The sequence below is a fragment of the Mobula birostris genome, chromosome 31, assembly GCF_030028105.1.
Source record: "Mobula birostris isolate sMobBir1 chromosome 31, sMobBir1.hap1, whole genome shotgun sequence".
In the NCBI taxonomy this organism is placed as follows: Eukaryota; Metazoa; Chordata; class Chondrichthyes; order Myliobatiformes; family Myliobatidae; genus Mobula; species Mobula birostris.
Genome location: NC_092400.1, coordinates 33,852,547 through 33,873,130, shown reverse-complemented (window position 1 = coordinate 33,873,130; position 20,584 = coordinate 33,852,547). Strand labels below are relative to the sequence as shown.

The 20,584-nt window shown below is 38.5% G+C and overlaps 2 protein-coding genes across 2 annotated transcripts in view; one reads left to right on the top strand and one right to left on the bottom strand.

Moving 5' to 3' along the window:
• The window catches only part of LOC140190673 (D-amino-acid oxidase-like), a 101,448-nt gene extending 86,710 nt beyond the window's left edge, over positions 1 to 14,738 (bottom strand). The window contains exon 1 of the mRNA XM_072247442.1: positions 14,682 to 14,738. The gene's annotated coding sequence lies outside the window, so the exon portion shown is untranslated. The remainder of the gene's footprint in view (positions 1 to 14,681) is intronic.
• ssh1a (slingshot protein phosphatase 1a) overlaps positions 1 to 20,584 on the top strand; it is a 75,580-nt gene that overhangs the window by 44,453 nt on the left and 10,543 nt on the right. The window contains 9 exon segments of the mRNA XM_072247438.1: positions 4,564 to 4,628; positions 6,994 to 7,115; positions 8,115 to 8,183; positions 9,845 to 9,910; positions 10,857 to 11,051; positions 11,346 to 11,439; positions 12,175 to 12,303; positions 16,447 to 16,493; positions 17,755 to 17,901. Coding sequence (XP_072103539.1) covers positions 4,564 to 4,628; positions 6,994 to 7,115; positions 8,115 to 8,183; positions 9,845 to 9,910; positions 10,857 to 11,051; positions 11,346 to 11,439; positions 12,175 to 12,303; positions 16,447 to 16,493; positions 17,755 to 17,901 — 934 coding nt within the window.

Genomic DNA, 20,584 nt, shown 5'->3' with positions numbered 1-20,584 from the left:
GGAGTTGGGACATAATGTTGAAATTGTACAAGGCATTGGTAAGGCCAAGTTTGGAATATTGTGTACAGTTCTGGTCACTGAATTATAGGAAAGGTGTCAATAAAATTGAGAGAGTACAGAGGAGATCTACTAAAATGTTGCCTGGGTTTCATCTCCTAAGTTACAGAGAAAGGTTGAACAAGTTAGTCCTTTATTCTTTGGAGTGTAGAATGTTGAGGGGGGACTTGATAGAGGTGTTTAAAATTATGAGGGGGATTGATAGAATTGACGTGGATAGGGGGAGATTCAAACAAGAGGACATGAGTTGAGAGTTAAAGGGCAAAAGTTTAGGGGTAACATGAGGGGGAACTTCTTTTCTCAGAGGGTGGTGGCTGTGTGGAACACGCTTTCAGCAGAAGTGGTTGAGGCAGGTTCGATGTTGTCGATATATATACATATATATATATATATATATATATATATGGACAGGAAAGGAATGGAGGGTTATGGGCCGAGTGCAGGTCGGTGGGACTAGATGAGAGTGAGAGTCAGATTTCAGCGCAGACTAGAAGGGCCGAGATGGCCTGTTTCCGTGCTGTAATTGTTATATGGTTAAGTTGGGATAGAGGTAGTAGACATTTGGATAAAGTTTGAAAGAGATGCCTAATAGTAAAGAAAATTTATCATTTAAGGTAAAGAAGATGGTAAAGAATGAAGATTCATCACTGGATGGATTATGAAAAACAGGAAAGAAAGTGGAAGTGGCTGTAGTTGATCTTAATGGAAAGATCTGTAGTTGGAATCTCAGCTCAGCATCAGGTAGAATATATGTAAATATTATAAGCCATCTGGTTCAAACACTTGTGAGGGAGATGAGTGAAATCAGTGGCAAGATCCAAATGTAATAGCTTTGATTTTCCAAATATGGAAATATGGCTTATACATCACAGTGGGAGATGTATAGATTTCAATGTTTTTCCTATTGTTAAGTCAATATCCTATAATCACATGAAAGGAGGCCAGGTGACTCATAATATTTCTCGGGAGCTCTATCATTAGACATTTCTCCTCTCCTAATCTTTCTATACCCCTGCAACTTTTTCTCTCTCACACATCTTCAATGCCCCTTTAACCTATTGTGAAATTAACCTGCAGTAGGGGATAACTTGGATTTGTACAGTATAGAAACAGGTCTTCCGTGTACTGCATCTTTATTGATAACTGTGCCTGTCAATACCAATCCCACTTGACTGGATTAATTCCATGTACCTCTGAGCATCACTCATTCAAGTATCTGTACAGATGCTTCTTTAATGTTTTTTTTTCTGCCTCAACCATCTCTGGCAGCTCATTTCAGGTACAAACTCGTCAGATCCTCTTTAAACCTCCCCCCTTGTATCTTAAGCCTATGCCTTCAGATTTTAGACTCCCCTACCATGGAAAGCAGGCAATGGTTATCTACCTGGTTCTTATAATTTTAGTATTTGCCGCTATCTTGTCACCTCTCGGTCTTCTTCATCCCAGGGAAAACAGACCTACAACCTATCTAATCTCTCCAAATTTAAGCTCTTCGGTCCTGGCAACATCCTTGTGAATCACTCTGCACACTCTCTAGCTCCTCCAATTGCATAAAAAGAAGTGCTTTTTAGTAGAGGTAGATGAGTGAGTTAGGCAGTTGTGGAATAAACAATTGCTTCAGGATGCAGGAAGAGTCCTATGCTACGGAAGGAGAGTCGGTGAGAGTGTAAATGATTGAATGCTGATTCGATAATGGTGAATGGAAGAGGGAAACATCTGGGATGCAGTGTGGTCACAAATATGGATATAATGGAGCTGGTGAAAACAGGAGAATGGAATGGAGCTCTTACAGGAAGTTTGAGAGCTGGTGCAGTTAAGTTAGCTGTAGGAGTCACTGGGTTTGAAGTGCATATTGGTTATTGACCTAGCAACTGAAAAGGAGAAAAGGAAAGGAAGAAGCAGAGAAACACACAAAATGCTGGAGGAACTCAGCAGGTCAGGCATAATTGAAAATGAAAGAAATAAATAGTTGATGTTTTGGGCCAAGACACTCCTTCAGGACTGGAAAAGAAGGGGGAAGATGCCAGAATAAAAAGATGGGGGGAGGAGGAGGATAGCTAGAAGGTGATAAGTAAAATCTGATATGAGAGGCGAGTGGACTGTAGGGGAAAGGGAAGGAGCAGGAGGATAAGATAGGTGGGTGAGAGGCCAGAGTGAGGAATAGAAGGGGGGGGGATTTTTTTTATTGGAAGGAGAAATTGATATTCATGCCATCAGATTGGAGGCTATCCAGTCATCCAGTCAGAATATAAGGTGTTGCTTCTCCACCCTGAGGGTGACCTCATCTTGGCACAAGGGGAGGCCATGGACCAATGTATTGCAATTTGGCCACTGGGAAGTTCCACTTTTTGCGGATGGAGTGGACATGCTCAACAAAGCGGTACCCCAATTTGTGATGGGTCTCGCTAATGTAGAAGAGGCTGCATGCACCGGACACAGTAGATGGTACCAGCAGATTTGCACATGAAGTGTTGCCTCACCTGGAAGGACTGTTTGGGGCCTTGAGTGGAGGTGCGGAAGGAGGTGAATGGGGAGGTGCAGCACTTTGGCATCGTGCAGGGATAAATGCCAGGTAGGGAGGTTAGTGGGTAGGGATGAATGGAAAAGGGATTCACAGAGGGAGTGTTCTCTGTGGAAAGTGGGGAGGGGAGATAAAGATATGTTTGGTGGTAGCTCCCTTTCAGAAGTTGTGGACGATGTCTTGGATGCTTTGGATTCAGAAGATGCACCTTATGGGTTGGTAACCTTAAGCTCTCTTATCACCTTCAGATCATTGCACAACAGCCCAATCCCCTAGTGGGCTCAACAACAAGCTGTTCTAAAAACCATCCCTTAGACATTCTACAAGTTCTTTCTCTTGAGGTACAGTATTGGCCTGGTTTTCCCAATCCACTTTTATGTTAAAATTCCCAATGATTATCATGACATTGCCTTCTTTACAGAGAGGGTAGGGAGTACCTGGAATGAACCGCCAGAGGAAGTCATCGAGGTGGGTACCATTGGATAGATACATGGAGGGGAGGGGCTTGGAGGGCTATAGGCTGAGTACACGCAGCTGGGAGGGCGCTGTGATAAAGATGGCCCAGTTGGACCAAAGGACCAGTTTCCGTTCTGTAGTACTCCATGACTCTACAAATTGCTCAAGAGCCCTTCAGAAATCTGTTTCAAAGGTACATTTTGGTCTGACAATAGAGGAACTGAAATTAGCTCTGTGGATGAGCATGAAAGATTGTTCAGAATGCAGACTGTTCTGTCATTTGTCAACTTGCTTGCACAGAAAGTTGAAAGAGCTTCAGATAAGACGACAAGCCTGTCTCTGGAGTGGGAATGGCCAAAGCTGCCAAGGCACATGTACTTGAAAAGATGAGACTTTGATGTGATGTAATGTGCTCCGTTTATCTTGAAATTTTCTGATCGGGAAAAGTTCTATGCTCTCAATTCTCATAGATGCCAGTAGATAGATTTCAGTTATACATGAGAATTAACTTAAAATATCCACAATTTTATCGGGAGGTTGGTGTATCTTTCTACTTTTTAAACACTCTCATTGACAGCCTCAGTTCTGGGTTGGTTGTTTTGCTGATTTGTAACACTTGTAATTGTTCATTGATTTAATACAGTAACAGAGAGTGTCTTATAATGGTAGTCATCAAGAAAAAGAAAGTCAATTAAAAAATCAGAATTACAAAGAAATGCCATCTTTATGTACAACAGACCAAGGACTTTATTCCTTGGAACATAACATTGAGGGGAGATTTGATAAAGGTATACGAAATTATGAGGGGTATAGATAGGGTAAATACAAACTTGCTTTTTCCACTGAGGTTGGGTGGGACTGCAAGTAGAGGTCATGGGTGAAGGGTGAACACTGTAAGTGGAACATGAGGGGGAACTTCTTCACTCAGAGGGCCATGAGAGTATGGAAGGAGCTACCAGCACAAGTGGTGAATGCAAGCTCAATTTCAAGAGCAAGAGAAGTTTAGATAGGTACATGGATGGTAGGGGTTTAGAGGGCTATGGTCCTGGAGCAGGCCGATGGGAGTAGGCAGTTTAAATGGCCTGTTCCTATGCTGTACTTTTCTAACACTGTATTCCCAGTGGCTGTGTATAACAAGGTAATTCAACATTATTTAGCAATAGAAGAATGCAATAGGAGAATGGAGTTGAGAAGGATAATAAATCAACCATGATGGAATGTTGGAGCAGACTTGATGGGCCAAATGGCCTAATTCTGCTTCTGTATCTTATCTTATGGACAAGAGGAACTCTATCACTGTTAAGGCGGCAAGAAGATGGGGTAAGTGTGGATGTTTGGGAAATGGAGGAGATGCAGGTATATGAATTCAGAGTTGGTAGGGAAAAGGTTGTCTGCACATGATTGATAACTTTCAAGGTGTAATCAAGGCATTTCTTTTTGTGGCTATTCTTTCAAAGGTATCACCATTTTAAATTGTCAGTAAAGATATCTGAAAATGTATTTCTCAGTGCTTTTTTTATTTGAAGCAGGAGATTTACAGCTACATCTTCAAGTAATGATCAACCATCTTCGTCCTGAAGACAGGATAAAGCTGGTAAGAGAGCTGCTAACTGATTACTGGGGCCAAAGGGATAAATGGCACATGTTAATGATGTAGATAAGGAAATTGTACATGATATCTCAACCAAAGCTCAGTGGGAGAGAGAGGAGGATTCAAAGAGGCTGCATGGTGATTTTGGACAGATTAACTGATTGTTCAAATGTATGGTAAATGCTTAAATGTGAGGTTATCTGGCAAAAAAAAGGAAGAAAGGTTATTTAGTGAAAGATTAGAAATATGAACAGAAAGATTAGACATGAAATTCTTGTGCAGCAGATGAAAGCAAGCATCATTTATAGCTTTTTATGTACAATGTTCATTATGTACATGTACTGTCCTAGGCACATGTTAATAAAACTAAAGCGAAGATGCTTTTAAAAATAATGAAACAAAAAGTTTCTAAGTATCAAAAAATTACAATAAAGAGCAGTAAAAAGTACAATTCTCTTAGGTACACTGTTGTGCAGTTTTATAAGAAAATCAGCTTATAAAGCATCTTGGATAATTTGCCACAATTCTTCTGCAGACTTGGGCTGTCTCATTTGCTTCTGTCTCTCCATGTAATCTTGATGATGTTGCGATCAGGGCTCTGTGGAAGCCATACCATATGTTGCAGAACTCTGATCTTTTCACCGAAGATGGTTCTTTATGTCCTTGGCCGTGTACTTGGTGTCATTGTGCTGCTGCAGAATGAAGTTGGGACTGATCAGACACCTCCCTGATGGTATTGCATAATGGATGAGAATCTGCTTGTATTTCTTAGCATTGTGAATTCCATTAATTCTGACCAGATCACCAACTCTTTATTTACAGAAATGCAGCCCTAAACCTGCAGGAAACCTCCACTGTTCTTCACTGTTGACTGTAGACACTCATCCATGTAGTTCTCTTAGCTCTTCTACGAACAATCTGCCTCATCGGTCCAGAGCACTTGCTGCCATTGTTCAGCATTGCAGTCTTGTGTTTTTGTACATAGGTGGATCTCCTGGCTTTGTTTCCACATGGAGGAATGGGCTTTTTGTCAGCAACTCTTCCATGAAGACTACTTCTGACAAGACTTCTCTGGACTGTAGAGTGGTGTACTTGAGTTTCAGTGGTTTCTGTGAGTTCAGAGCTGACAGCAGTGCTGGACTTCTTCCAATTTAGAAGGGATGTCGATTTGATGCATCTCTTGTTTGCTGCATTCAGTTTCTGTGTCTGATCACTGCATTTCTGGTCCTCAACCTTGCCCATTTCTTTGTGCTTCTTCAGAAGAGCTTGCATGGCACATCTTGAAACTCCTGTCTGTCTCTAAACAACTTCTTGGGAGAAACCTGGCTGATGCAGGATGACCACCTTATGCCTTGTTGATATGCTCACTCGTGGCTTGGTGTAAGAATTGATGATTTGCAGGTTAAACTGTCACAACTGCCACACCTACGCTTTTAGTTTTGTTGTCCTTCACCCAGTTTGATTCCTTCTGCACCCATTTCTGTTGCAGTTGATCAGTTTAGTTCATTTGACTCATTACATCATTGATCATTAACACCTGTTTGTTATCTTTGTTTAATCATGCCTACAAAATAACCACATTGAAAAGTGCTCTATTACTTACATGTTACTTCCTCTAACAAAATGCAAATATTTTTCTGTAACATTTAATTTTTTGGAAAATGAATGTTTGGAAATCTAAAATTTGCTCTTTTCTACTGACACTAAAGCAGAAGACAAAAAAATCCAAAACAAACTTCATATTAAAAAAATCTAGGGTGCCTAGATTGCACAGTACTGGTATCTGTTTAAAAAAATAAAGTAAATAAAGTAGAAGTCTCTAAGTAACCAATGAGCTGTTCAACCTCTTAACATTAGTTTGTAACTGCCACTGGACTAGATTCTTGGACCATTACGTTTTTGCTTTGCCAATGTTGAGCCTCCACCACTTTGGGACACTTTTTACAGCGAATTCATGAACCATACAGATTAGGAAAGTTTGTTTGATTCCAAAATGCTGTTGGAATTCAGCAGGCCAGGCAGCATCTATGGAAAAAAGTACAGTCACCATTTTGACTGAATTCCTCCAGCATTTTGTGTGTGTTGCCTGGATTTCCAGCATCTGCAAACAAGAAAAACAAGATTTTCTCTTGTTTGTGATTGAATTTCCTATACCTGAGTGCTATTTAGTAACTCCTGGCACAAATAGAATATGCGAATGCTCGGGAAGATATTATTAAACTTGGTGAACCATACAGTTGTGATATTAAAATAACTTCTCAACATTTTACAATGCTTGAGGGACCAAAACAGATGAACATTGGATACAGTAAATGCTGCTTTAATCAACCTCTTGGTGAAACCATCTGGAAATGTTTTTTCTACCCAGGCCGTACGTCTGGAAAGCATGTCAGCTGATCGAATCCGTTATATGGTGATTGTGTATACAAATGGACATCAGGATACAGAGGAGAATATTCTTCTGGGAATTGATTTTGCAAGCAAAGAAAGGTATGAAGTAGGTACTTGTGCAGGAGGTGAGGATGGGTGGCAGTGCAATTGGTGATAAAGAATAAGGACGAGATTAATGAGACCCAAGAGAATATTTCTTTCGAAGTGTTTTAATATTTTGTTAAGTAAGTTGTTTGGCTAACTGAGGATTAGAAAGGAATTGAAGATTCTTTTTTCCTACCAAAGGACAAGGGAAACAGAAGTCCTCATTACATTCAAAAGTACCTGAAGTACTATATACAAGCCTACCAAGGGCAACCTTAGACCATCATACTTTATCACCGAGACAGATTTTATAAGAAGAAATTGGGTGACTTTTGGAAGTAGAGAAAATACAGAGCTGTGTGTGAAACGTGCAAGGGAATAGGATTTGTATTGGATGGCTGTCCTGTAGTACCAAGGATACAATATTTGTTAAAAGCTGCAAACTTCTGTGATTTAAGATGTTTGCAGAGTGCGTTATTCTCTTTCTGACTGCTGTACTGAAAAGAAGAATAAAGGATTAATGAAGTTCAGCAAGTCACAAAGTGCTGAAGAAACTGAGCAGGTCAGGGGGCATCAATGGGAAAAAAATGGACAGTCGATGAAGGATCCAGCAGTCCAGATGAGATTCTCGACACAAAACATCAATGGTCCATTTCCGTCCATAGATGACACCTAATATGCTAAGTTCCTCGAGTGTTTTGTGTCTTCATCTCAATTCCAGCATCAGTCTCTTGTGTCTTCATTGAGGTTATATTAACAAACTGCTGCCTAATCTTAGACATGTCCTCAGTTTATACGCAGTGTGGTTGTAAGGAAGATTGGGGAGATGTCAACTGTAGCACATACTTTGAAACTAGTTAGTCTCTGGTGCAGCAACACTACAGCAATTTGCATTAAGGTTGTTTGTCTCATTGAAACAAATGCTTTCTACAGCTTAAGAAGGACATTCTAACAAGATACATTAATTCTCAGCAAACTAAAAATATTTTAACGGTGGTCATTAATTTTCTTCAGCAATACTTGCACAATAGGAATGACCCTTCCTCTTTGGAGTGATACAAAAATTCACTTGGATGGAGATGGGTAAGGAACTAGTTTTCTGATTTGTTATTGATCAAGGAAAATAATGGAAATCGTTAATTGTGTACTCAATATGGCATTATTGGTATCCACTTGTTTACCTACAATTCTGCATTTAAAAATAAATAATTCCTTTGTACTTCATCTATTAGCTTTATTTTGGTGGTTTCCATCAGTTTTGAGGGTAATTTTAAAAATGCTTCCGTTACTCAGAATTTTCTGAACTGAAATTCACTCAATATTTTATTGATCAACTTTTTAAAGTATCTGTAAAATCCTGAAATGTTTTCCCATCAGATAAACCTGTGCTGTAGATTTGACTTAATAGTTTGGCCTAAAGAGCATTTCTAATCTTTGTGATAGAGGACTACCACTGGACCTCAGTATAAAAGTACAAAATGCTGAGAAAACATAAACATTTCATGCCGAAGATGCATGTTCAAAACTGGGAAAGAAAGATTGAGTTTCCCCATTGGCCACACATGCAGAAACTGAGAGAATTTTCTTACAGAGATGCTGCAAGTGGACTCAGAATTTTAATAAGTAAAGCTGTTTCTCAGGTAACATCAATACTGCCAAGTTTTGCTGAGGTATAACTCTATCTTCCTTGATGGCTACCTGGCAACTGAGATCTCAGCTCCTGGTTATGATTTTGAGGCCAGGAGATCAGTCAGGATCAGAAACTATTTATCCCTGTTAACATTATTGATTTGTAAAACTAGTTTAGATCTCAGAGCTAGAAGGAAATCTTGTAGAGTGGCTTTCATTTTGTGTGATTTTGTCCTTCTCTTGAATAATTTGAAACATTGCTTAACATCTAATCATTCCATGTTAACGCTGTTATTGTTTGAACACTTCCTTGAGTCACAGAGACATATAGCATGAAACAAGTCCTCTGGCTCACAGAGTCTATGCTGACTATTAGGCACCCAAGCCTACTTGTACTAATCCTACATTGATCCCATTCTATTCTCCCCACATTCCCATCAACTCCCCTGAAGTTCTACCATTCTCTAATAGATAAAGAATGCTTTATAATTGCCAATTAATCTGGCAACTCCCAAGTTCTCTAAGATGTGGGAGGAGACTAGACTACTCAGGAGAAACCCACACAGTCGTAACAAAATGTGAGAAATTCAAACAGGTTAAGATTGAACCCAGGTCAAATCTGGAAGTATTTTGGTCCCTTTTCCCAAATGATTAATCTCAATTGCTAAAGAGCTGGAGGCCAAAAACACACATTCCTGCAAAACACTACTATCCATAGTTTGTAAGTCTAAAGTCAATCTGTTTACTCCACAACTTGATCTCAGTGCTTTAACCAAAGTTATTCTTACTGGTGTATTGTTTAGAAGGTCATAAATTGTGTGCTGAGCGTTTACTTAGAGTCACAGTTTTACTTAATGCAAAACATCTGGTGGCTACCAGATATGTAGAAAAGGGAGCTCAATGGCTAATCATTTGTTTCACACTAGAATAACTTCAATAAAAGTTGTGCTTTTTGCATTTAAGTACAAAAGGAATACATACAAACGACTGAAAACTTACTTTGATATATTTGTTCACAGTAACTAATTCAGAAATTACACTCTGAAGATTGACTCGGGCGTTTTATAAAATCCCATGAGATCTGGATAGTGTTTCATGAATTTTTTTTGTTTCAGTGGGTTCAGTGTGAGTACAGCAGACCGTATTCCTATCTTCAAGCCAGTCTCTGTACAAGCCATGTGGTAAGTAATACAGGCTGAAAATCTCTCATCAAGCAACCTTGGAACCTGACCAGTGCTGAATCAAAGAAATTGCCCGATCACCTTTGCTTAAGGTTAGAGGGTTAGGAGACTAGCCTTAAGATTATTTGGTTGGGGGTGGGGAGGAGGTTATTGTGAGCAGGGGCAGTCAGTGCAGTATAGGAATTCACCGAAATGAAGAAAGATAAATACTTCACTGTGTGATCCTAATCCAGAGACAGTTGGGAAGACCTAGTTCCTTGTATCTCCGGTGATGGAACATTTCATAGACACAACTGGAAGTGCTTAGACATTTCTGGTGTCCTGCAAATTAGTCTATTATACAGTTAAATTTTTTTAGCCTGATACTTTAAATGATATTAGAGGGAAAGACACTTGATTTAGTCTGAATAGCATTCATTATCATGATAGAGTTAGTGTACTTAAGGGAAAAACCTGAGTAAACTTTCGCCTATGCATCTTGTAACCAATTATACTGTATGTATTTGTGTAAACTGCAAAATCTTTAAAATTGATGTGATTCTCATTTTGAATCTACTTTACTTCAAATCTATATTGGTACTTACTAAAAGGATAACTTTTTTGGTTATAGAGTTTAGCAGATTGAGGGAGAAATTAAAGCTGATGCACTAGCACAATTTCTAAAGCACTCAGATGAACAGCTGCAACAATTTCTTTGTACTGTTAAACTTGGTAACTTATCTGAACCTATCATTGACTCTTAGGGGGATAAAGCTAACATAGAACAGCTCAGTAATAGAATAATTTCTAAGGAGATACAAGACTTCAATTTTATTTTGCAAGGGACCATGGATAGGAAGATTTCCTTTCTAAGTCAGCTATGAATGAAGATGACTTCTGTAAAACATGTATTTTCAAAGTTACAGAGCTAAAAGTTTAAAGCACATCTTTTATCTTTCTTTTCAAGGTCAACACTACAGGTTCTTCACAAATCCTGTGAAATAGCTCGTAGGTACAATTATTATCCATCAGGAATTGCTTTGACTTGGGCCAGTTACTATGAGAGCTGCATTAACTCGGAGCAGAGTTGTATTAATGAATGGAATACAATGCAAGATCTGCAGTCCATGCGGGCTGATTCACCCCTGATGTTTATTGATAAGTGAGTGAAGATTTAAGCTTCAAAGTGTTAATAGTCTTGAATATTTTTATGTGGTCTAGTTGAAATTGTACCACCATTGGGTAACTTTAGGAGTGGCAATGCTGCTTGTTTTTCACTGTCCTATCCATGAAGCTGAAATAGGTAGACTGGGATTAAAACTGAAAACAGTCTATGCCACATAATATAGTACAGCACCCAGTGACACCTCTGTTCTGTTTTCATTCGGAATATGTTGTATTTTGGATTGCATGCAAAATAGATGTTTTAATGTTTACTTGTATACATCTTTTACAGACCAATGGAGAGTGAACCAACAGAACAATTAATAGCAAACAAATTAAGATGCATAATGATGACCAAAGATTTGGAAAATGTCACTTCTAAAGAAGTAAGAAATTAAATGATACAAACACATTTCTTCAAATTGCAGAAATATTATTTTGCCATAATATTAAGTTACTGACATTAATTTACAAAATTATTCTGGAGGAATTTCTGCACATTTAGAAAAAAGTTTCCATTGAAACATCTTAAGTACATTAGTATTTGGAAAGGAGGAAAATGTAGAAAGAGGATAACGACATTGGTTTGTGATTGTTCTATCAAAGAACTATTGCAGACCACAGGGCGCGCATTGTTTCCATGTATTTCAGATTCAAAAAGAAGGAGGACTTAAATCTTGAAACAAAAAATGCACACTTTACGTGTAAAGTTTCAATGACCTTGTGTGTTACTTAGACAGTTTACAGATGCAAAGATGTAAATCTTAATTTCTGGTCTCTGCTGAGGGTGCTGATTTCATTTGAACAATAGTTAGGCATGGCAGTTTTCTTCCAGTGATCTTCACTGGAGAAGGGATCTAATCAATCCAATTGCCCAATGTAATCACAGTACAGTACTCAGGTGGAAAGTATACAACTAATGGATGGTGAAGATCCACTTGGGCTCAGCTGAGGTTACTCGCTACATTTAAGTTCATTGCTTTATATTCATGCACAAAGAATTTCTGCTTGTCAGTCTTTGAAATGGTATTGTTGGGGTAGGAAGGAGAGTGAGAACAAACAAAACAATGAAATATGTATATTATTCTATGGTAGCTGTAACCAAATATTTTTGTTTCCAGATTCGGAATGAGTTAGAACAACAAATGAATTGCAACCTGAAAGAATACAAAGGGTTTATTGATAATGAAATGCTCATCATTTTAGGACAAATGGATAAAGCTTCTCTAATATTTGATCATCTTTATTTGGTAAGGATTTTCCTTGGCTATTCTGCAGATTTGCTTAATTGCCAAGAGGTTTACCTCAGTACCAAATCACTTTTAGAAGAATACATTTCTGATATTTCCAGCGATAATGAATTACCTCAGATACTTGCTGCCACCCCACTCATTTTAAGTGACTATTTGTGCCCTTTTTCACAGCATATCCACTATTACCCTCCTTCCAAAAGCTATTCTTGCCCCATTTTCATTTTCAGAATCATGTTTAATATTGCTGTCTTATATGATGTGAAATTTGTTGTTTTACAGCTAGAATATTCTGATTTATTCCATGGAATTGCTGAATGTGCTCTTTACAAGCAGATAAAATCCATCTACCTGAGCAACACACACAAAATGCTGGAGGAACTCACTAGACCAGGGTTAGGCAGGCCATCACGAGCAAATATTGAGATACTATACTTAACTGGCCCGTGAGCGATTTTTCCTTATTCTGAGTGTTTCACGCGACCACACTGATGGACGTGCATGGCGTCTTGTTACACTGGCCCCAGGTTCCGTTTTGTTCCAAACCAAACACTGGTATATACAAATGACAGGAAGGCAGACTACCTTATTAATATGTATTAGATACTGTTCGTGCACGCACAGGTTTTCAGATGGGATTGTTCAAATTTGTGAACAGAAACAGTATCACTGTGTTTTAACAAGAAATCCACGCTAAATCCAGATACTTACATGTGCTACAATATTTGTTGAATAACTCGCGTTTCGAAATAAAAATCAAAGAAAAAAATTCCAATGGCAATGAATGCAAAACGCAGGAAGGTAGACGCTGAGTGCCAAAAAAGCAGTGAAAATGAAGGAAATACCCGTGCCAGCTACGAAGTCTCAAAACGTATTGCAGAAAAGATGTAACCTTTTACAAATGGAGAGTTTGTCAAAGAATGTTTACTGGCAGTGGGGGATATTATTTGTCCTGAAGAAATCTTTATTTGCATCTATCAGCCTGTCAGCAAGAACGATCACACGGCGAGTTGAGGAAATGTCAGCAGATGTTAAAAGTTGTTTAAGGGAATCCTGCAAGGAATTGCTTTTTTTTTCAGTTGCGCTTTATGAGAGTACAGACTTGAGAGACACTGCTCAACTTGCAGTGTTTGTGCGAGGAGTGACCACAACTTTTCAAATTTTTGAAGAGTTTATTCAATTAACTCCTATGAAGGACACGGTTACTGGAGCAGACATTTTTGAAGCTTTGTTGAAAATGATGTCAGAAATGAAACTTAATGTGTCGAAGCTAATTGGCATCACAACTGATGGGGCACCGGCAATGGTGGGACAGAAAAACTAAACTGGGTTCTTTGATTACTAATTGGCATCCTTGGTTAAGCAGAAATGATTTTCTAGCATGTCTTATTCATTAATTTGAGGCAAAACATAACTAGATGTATTTAAATGGATAATTTCCATATTTCAAGTTTTTATGGCATTTATCTGGCCTACTGTCCGCTCATTAGTATGTGATCCGGCCCACAGAGGCAAAAGGTTTGCCAGCCCCTGCACTAGACCATTAGAAATGGCTCAATGTATGCTGATAACATATGTCCACCAGTCCAACCAGCACAAAGAACAGTAATTCTGATTATAGTTGTTGATACCAAGCATATGATAAGGGGAGTGGTTTCAAATTTATATTAAAATCTTCATCTTCTGATCCTGTAAAAATGCCAATTACAAGAATTACACTCTTCAGCAAAAACAGAAGAGTACAGCATAGGAACAGGTCCTTTGGCTATCATATCTGCTCCTGAATGTGAATGAACAATTGATAAATCTAGAAAAAACTGGAAAGGTTGGTCAACATCTGAATGAAGAATCAACTTTAGCTATTTATAACTCACTACAGTTAAAGCTGCGCACACACACATTCTGCCATAACAGCTTTTTAAATCTTTAGAATCAATACGTACTACTATGCAAGTTCAAAAACTGAGCCTGTCTTTCTCATAAGTTTTGCAAATTACTGATATTATGTAGAATTGTCTAAGTTGAAACAAGTGATACCAGTTGCGAATCCATCAAATGTATTAGGAAATGCAACCATATTAACATGTTCATATGTGTGGTTAAAATCATTGAGTGCCTAATACAAGTTACAAGTAAACTGATTTTGTTTAAATGTATTTATACCACTTGTCCACACCATCCTTTTCCAGACATGGAGACTCAACCAAGAATCCCCTCTGTACCATTGAGTACTGCATCAATTTTAGGAAATCAAAGACATTTCTAAACAGTTCATATAGATTAAAATAATTGGTAATTGTAGTGGGGCGGGGGAGTCAAAAATCAAAAAAGCTTGACCATTGTCAGGAAGTAATTAAAATATTAAGTAAACCACTTACTTCCACTTGCCTTTCTTCACAAATTCTGTAATCCCATTCAAGTGTATGAGGTTGTGGTTCTTACACCAGCAACCCTAGAGTAAAGCCAAAGGGACAGAAGTTCAGTGCATCTGGTCCTTCCACCCACACCCCCTCCCCTCAACTCACTAGCAAAAAAACTGACATCCATCTCATCTCAGAGTTCAGTGTTTGATCACACTGCACATATGTTTGAGGTGTCCTGAGCAGTACCTTACAGTTGGCTAGCAGCTATCTACAGAACCTGATGGGATCAAATATAGGTTACTTTGGCAAACGTACAGGAGTACTAGGTGAAGTGGCAGGGAATAATTGGACTGATGCTCAATTAATATGAATAATAGACCATAACAGCAAGTGTAGGTCAGTTGTTTGGGGAGACATTGTATTCGTAACCTGCCCTGATATTGAGGCACTTTTTCTCTGCTTATTGAATGCTAAGAAATTAACAACAATGGGGACTCCATCCTACACCAGGTTTAGCTTTGGTGGGGGAAAATATGTTGAAATATTGCTCCTGCCATTACATTAATGTAATCAGTCAGTTTCCAAGTGCCACTGTCTTTATTGCTTTAAGATGCTCCTTAGAACTTTTTGTACCTGAATGTCTCCTGTCATACCTTATGAAACAAAAGTTGACAATAACACTGCTGTGAAGTATCCTGAGATATTTCAGTATATTAAAGGCATTATATAAATGCAAATTGTTATTTTAGTGGTATCTTGGAGGAATTCACCTGACCACACACTCAGAAATATTAAGTAGAGAAAAGCAGATTTAGCAGTGCTAGTTTTTATTACAAGAGTGGAGTTTAATGATAATATGTACTTCGGTTGATTTAAATAAAACAATATTTATCTAAACAATTGGAGGAGCCAAAAAATGCTGAAATCTTTAAGGATTATTATTCATTTACACTGATACATTTAAGAGTGTCTGCTATTAGCACGTGTTCCTGAAATAGGATATTTAAATAACTATGTCTTGCATTGTCTGGATTGCAGCCAGGTGTAGGTTTGATGACTACCTTAATATAATAAAACTCTTAAGCAAGAAAATTTTCTAATGCCACTATAATGGCTTGGTATGGAATCACCAATGCCTTTGAGCATAAAATCCTACGAAAGTTGGTAGATTTTGCACAGTACATCATGGGTAAAACCCTCCCAACCATTGAGCACATCTACACAAAATGTTGCCGTAGAAAAACAGCATCGATCATCAAAGATCGTCAGCTCCAAGGCCGTGCTCTTTTTTTCACTGCTGCCATCAGTCTGAAGGTACACGTGCCTCAGTACTTGCACCACCAAGTTCAAGAACAGTTACTACCCTTCAACAAAAGAGGATAGTTACACTTATTTAAGAACTCTGTATTGTTAATTCATGCTTGATATTTATTGCTATTTACTTATATCTGCACTTGCAGTTTGTTTACAGTTTACCGATCCTGTTTACAGTTACTGTTCTATAAATTTGCTAAGTATGCCTGCAGAAAAAGAATCTCAGGGTTGTATGTGGTGACATGTAGGTACTCTGATAATAAGTTTTACTTTGAACTTTATAATGAAAAACTTAATTTATAAAAATTACCTTCTAGCATGTCTAATGCTAACTGAGTTACAGGAATGAGTATTGATATTTTTACAGTATCTGTTGAATAACATTGTGACTTAGTGCAATGATTAAAATAGTTCTCTTGAAGATAATTCTTATATTTCAGAGTGATTGTAGTCATTGTCATTTTAGGGTTCGGAGTGGAATGCTTCAGATTTGGAGGAGCTTCAGGCTACTGGGTAAGGGCAAAAAAAAAAGAGGATACTTTCAAGTTTCACTTTGTAGTTGCTGCATCAGCTCTTAAAACTTGGTTTTTCTATTAATTGACACTAAAAACAGTGGGGAATCAGAGATACAATAGTTCTTGCACATTTTACCTGTATAAGAGACCATTACCATCTGCAAATGAATGACAGCTCTCCCTGGTTAAGAAAGGGGTCAGTTTCCTGAAGAAAGTATTTTATGTGAAAATTCATATAACAGGAGGTAGAATAAATCCTTGATTTTCATGGGCAATGTCAATTACCATTAGAAGAAAACATGTCAGAATATAGTCAATCTCCTTTCAGTAGAGATGCTGTAAAAAAAATAAATTTTAAACTATACTTATAACATCTAGATGTAATTATATAAGCTGAAAGCTATAAATTGTTCATCTAATAGCAATTGTCTCAAAATGGCAGAATGCAGAGACCTGGGAGATTTTTAAATCAATTGTATCTTGTTGACTAGACAGATTACATTAACTCAATCAAACTGATTGTTAAGTGTTACTGGTTTTCATGAGCCTGTGTGTGAAAGAGAATCTAAATGTGTCCCCTCGCCTTCACTGAAGCACATGACAAATTTTATGAAACAAAATCCTTCAGACTAACAAAGATCCAATAAGTGAACATTCATTAACTGTATACACGATCACATACAAACTTTGTAGGAACTCCTGATTTCTCTCCCCCCCCCCCCCCCCATACAGGGTATTTGAAGTAATTGTAAGCAACAAACAGCTGTTCAGCAAATTTAGAGCATGTACAAAGGAAGGTCCAGCATTCTGAATAAAGAAGAAAGACTAGCTTTATTTGTTGTATGTACATCGAAACATGCAGTGAACGGTGTTGTTTACATCAAGTCGAATCAGCTAATATTGCAGCCTGCAAGTGTTGCCATGCTTCTGGTGCCAATATAACATGCCCACAATTCCCTAACCCTAACCTGTATGCCTTTGGAACTTCCATCTTACAGCTGGCACTCTGTAAAACATTGCGCTAGCGGCTACAATACCATGCCACCCCCTTGCTGCTGTGCCATCCCATCTGCTGAGTAGTCACACGCTGGTACTGTTCCCATTTTCTAGATATCTTGGTTCAAGATCTAATGTATCTAAACTTGTAATTGCTGTATGTCACACTGTATCAGTGAAGTGGCTGGTTCTTCATTGAAGCAATTGTTTAGAAGCAAAATGATTATTCAGAAATTTCTCAACAGTTTTTCTGGTCTTTGCAGTGTTGGGTACATCTTAAATGTAACCAGAGAAGTAGACAACTTCTTTCCTGGATTGTTCTGTTACCACAATATACGGGTATTTGACGAGGACTCTACAGACTTACTAGCATATTGGAATGACACGTATCACTTCATAACAAAAGCCAAGTAGGTAGAAGATCAGATTTTTTATGATGGCAAAAATAATCATTCAATTACAGATCACAGGATCAAAGTAACTAGTGAATCTGTTGCTTGTGCATGTTAAAGCTAATTTGGATTTATCAATTATTCAGTGTACTATAAGCAATAATAGTTGCTGTAGTTGAGGAAACATGAAAATAGATTCATGATATTAGGTGAGAATACCTCAAAAAATACCTTGACGAATACTTTAAATTCCTGGGTGTCACTATCTCAGGCCATGTTCTTTTCTAGCTGTTGTCATCAGGTAGAATGTACAAGTGCCTCTGGATTGGCATCACCAGGTTCAAAAGCAGTTACTAATCCTCAACCATCAGGCTCTTGAACAAAAGGGGATAACTACACTCATTTAAGTACTCTTTCAACTTGTTAATTCATGCGTATTTATTGCTATTATATCTGCATTTGCTCAGTTTGTTGTCCATTGTTTACAGTTACTGTTCTATAGGTTTGCCAAGTATGTCCGCAGAAAAAGAAAAATAATCTCAGGGTTATATGTGGTGATGTGTATGTACTCTGATAACAAATTTTACTTTGTGGTTTGAGAACTATTGGTGAATTCTAAGACTACTTCTTAGACCAGTGAATAACAAGTATTTGGAAAAGCTATTAATAGTGGCAGGATGGAGATACATCCCTACTAAAGGAAGTGTAAGGTGCTCCTTCCCTCTGCCAGCCCACAGGTCACCTTTGGGCTTAGTCCCCTGATCAGGGTCACATGAAACCATGGGAGCAGATGGTGGATGGTCATATGAGCAGCTGGTGAATATTATAAGTCCTACTTATGCGACCACTGACAGCAGGCAGACAATCTCTGAATGGCTGGGGTCACCCATCTTGTAAAGACACCGCCTAGAATAAGGCAGTAGCAAGCCACTTCAGTAGAAAAATTCATGGTCGTGGAAAGACCATAATCGCCATGTCATATGACACAGCACATGATGATGATAAATAGATTCATTACTGAATACAATAGCTTAAGGGCTTCTTTCTAAAACTGGGGATGGGGAAGGAATATAATTTGAAGGTTCCTGAATTATGGAGTGATTTGTTGTATTCTATAATTCATCTGTTGTTCACTTCCTGCTTTAACAACATTTAATCTTTAAATTTCACAGGGAAACAAGTTTAGTGTAAATCACGTAAATCAGTGTTTGAGTTGAGTTTTCACACTTTCCTGAAGGTGTTAATTGTATTTGTTTAAAAGATTGTGGAGTAGAAAAGCATCTAGAGGATTTCCAGAGATTATGCAGAAAATGCGTTCAACTAGTCCGGATGAATCGTGCTGCCCAGTTTAAACCACCAAAAACTTGACATGTGTAAATGCATCTGAGTAGAAGCAGTTTGTAACAATTATTATATTTCTGGACATATTCTTGTATAATTGGAGTGGAACTTTGAAGAAGTAGGTTGCCTTATAAAGAATATGATCATAATATGGTTTGTGAAATGCCACCGGTAAGGATTGAATAAATGCCTATTGTCATGTTAACTACAGGTTTTCTCCGCCATCCAAAGGTAGAGCATTCCTATGAAATGGTTCGTAAGCTGGAATGTCGTAAAGTGAAGAAGCAATTACCATTTATTTATATGGGGAAAATTTGTGAGCATTCGCAGACCCAAAAATAACCAACCAAATTGTGCCAAATAACACATAAAACTTAAAATAACAGTAACATATAGTAAAAGCAGGAATGATATGATGAATACACAGCCTATATAAAGTAGAAATACTTTTCTACAATAATTGCCTGCACTGTTCCTTGTAGTGAAAATCTCACGCAAGCGCTGTTGGCAAAAACACGTGCAAGCGCTCTCCAGTAACCTTTAAGCTATGAAGCTGCCAAATCATACCAAATAACATGTAAAAATACACAGCCGATGTAAAGTAGAAATAATGTATGTACAGTGTAGTATCACGGGAATCGGGAAGACAGCGAGCACACTGATGATGGGGTGTTAGGCTGAGTCGTCGCAGGTTGAGGCGATGCAGTGACCCCCACCCTCCGGCCAGCAAACTGATACCGATCCGCGAAGGATACAGCAGTCCAGCGGTGCCCGGGACACATTCAGCACATCTTTAAGAAAAAAGCCGAAATAAACAAGCTAATTAATTAGGTGCCGCCCGGCACGTAAATGTCGGCCCAGATCAGAGGCGACGCAATCGGCAATCGTCTCTGATCTGGGCTGACATTTACGTGCCAGGCGGCACCTCATTAATTAGCTTGTTTATTTCGGCTTTTTTTCTTAAAGATGTGCAGGGTGCCTCCCAGCTGCTGCTGCATTCTCCGCAGATCGGTATCTGTCCGTGGCTCGGGGTTTGGGGTGGTGGGACACTGGGGTGTCATCTTGTCGTCTGTTTCCATGAGGGTAGGCAGGTCATCTTCTCCTATGTCTGCCTGCCTCAATGTCGAAGGTCGAGGTTCATCGTCTGCTGTGGGTGATGTGGAAGGCTTGCTTGATTGCTGAGCCTCGCGCATTTTTCTGTCATAGTTATTTGTAAGCACTCAAACCATCTTGCAAATATGTTCTAAACCGACGTACCCTTTCAAAATTAAAGTCATACTTAATCATTGCAGCGAAAGTCTCACGCAGTTGCCTCATGTTCAGTTCCTGGACGACTTCACTTTCGCTACTGCATTTGGTT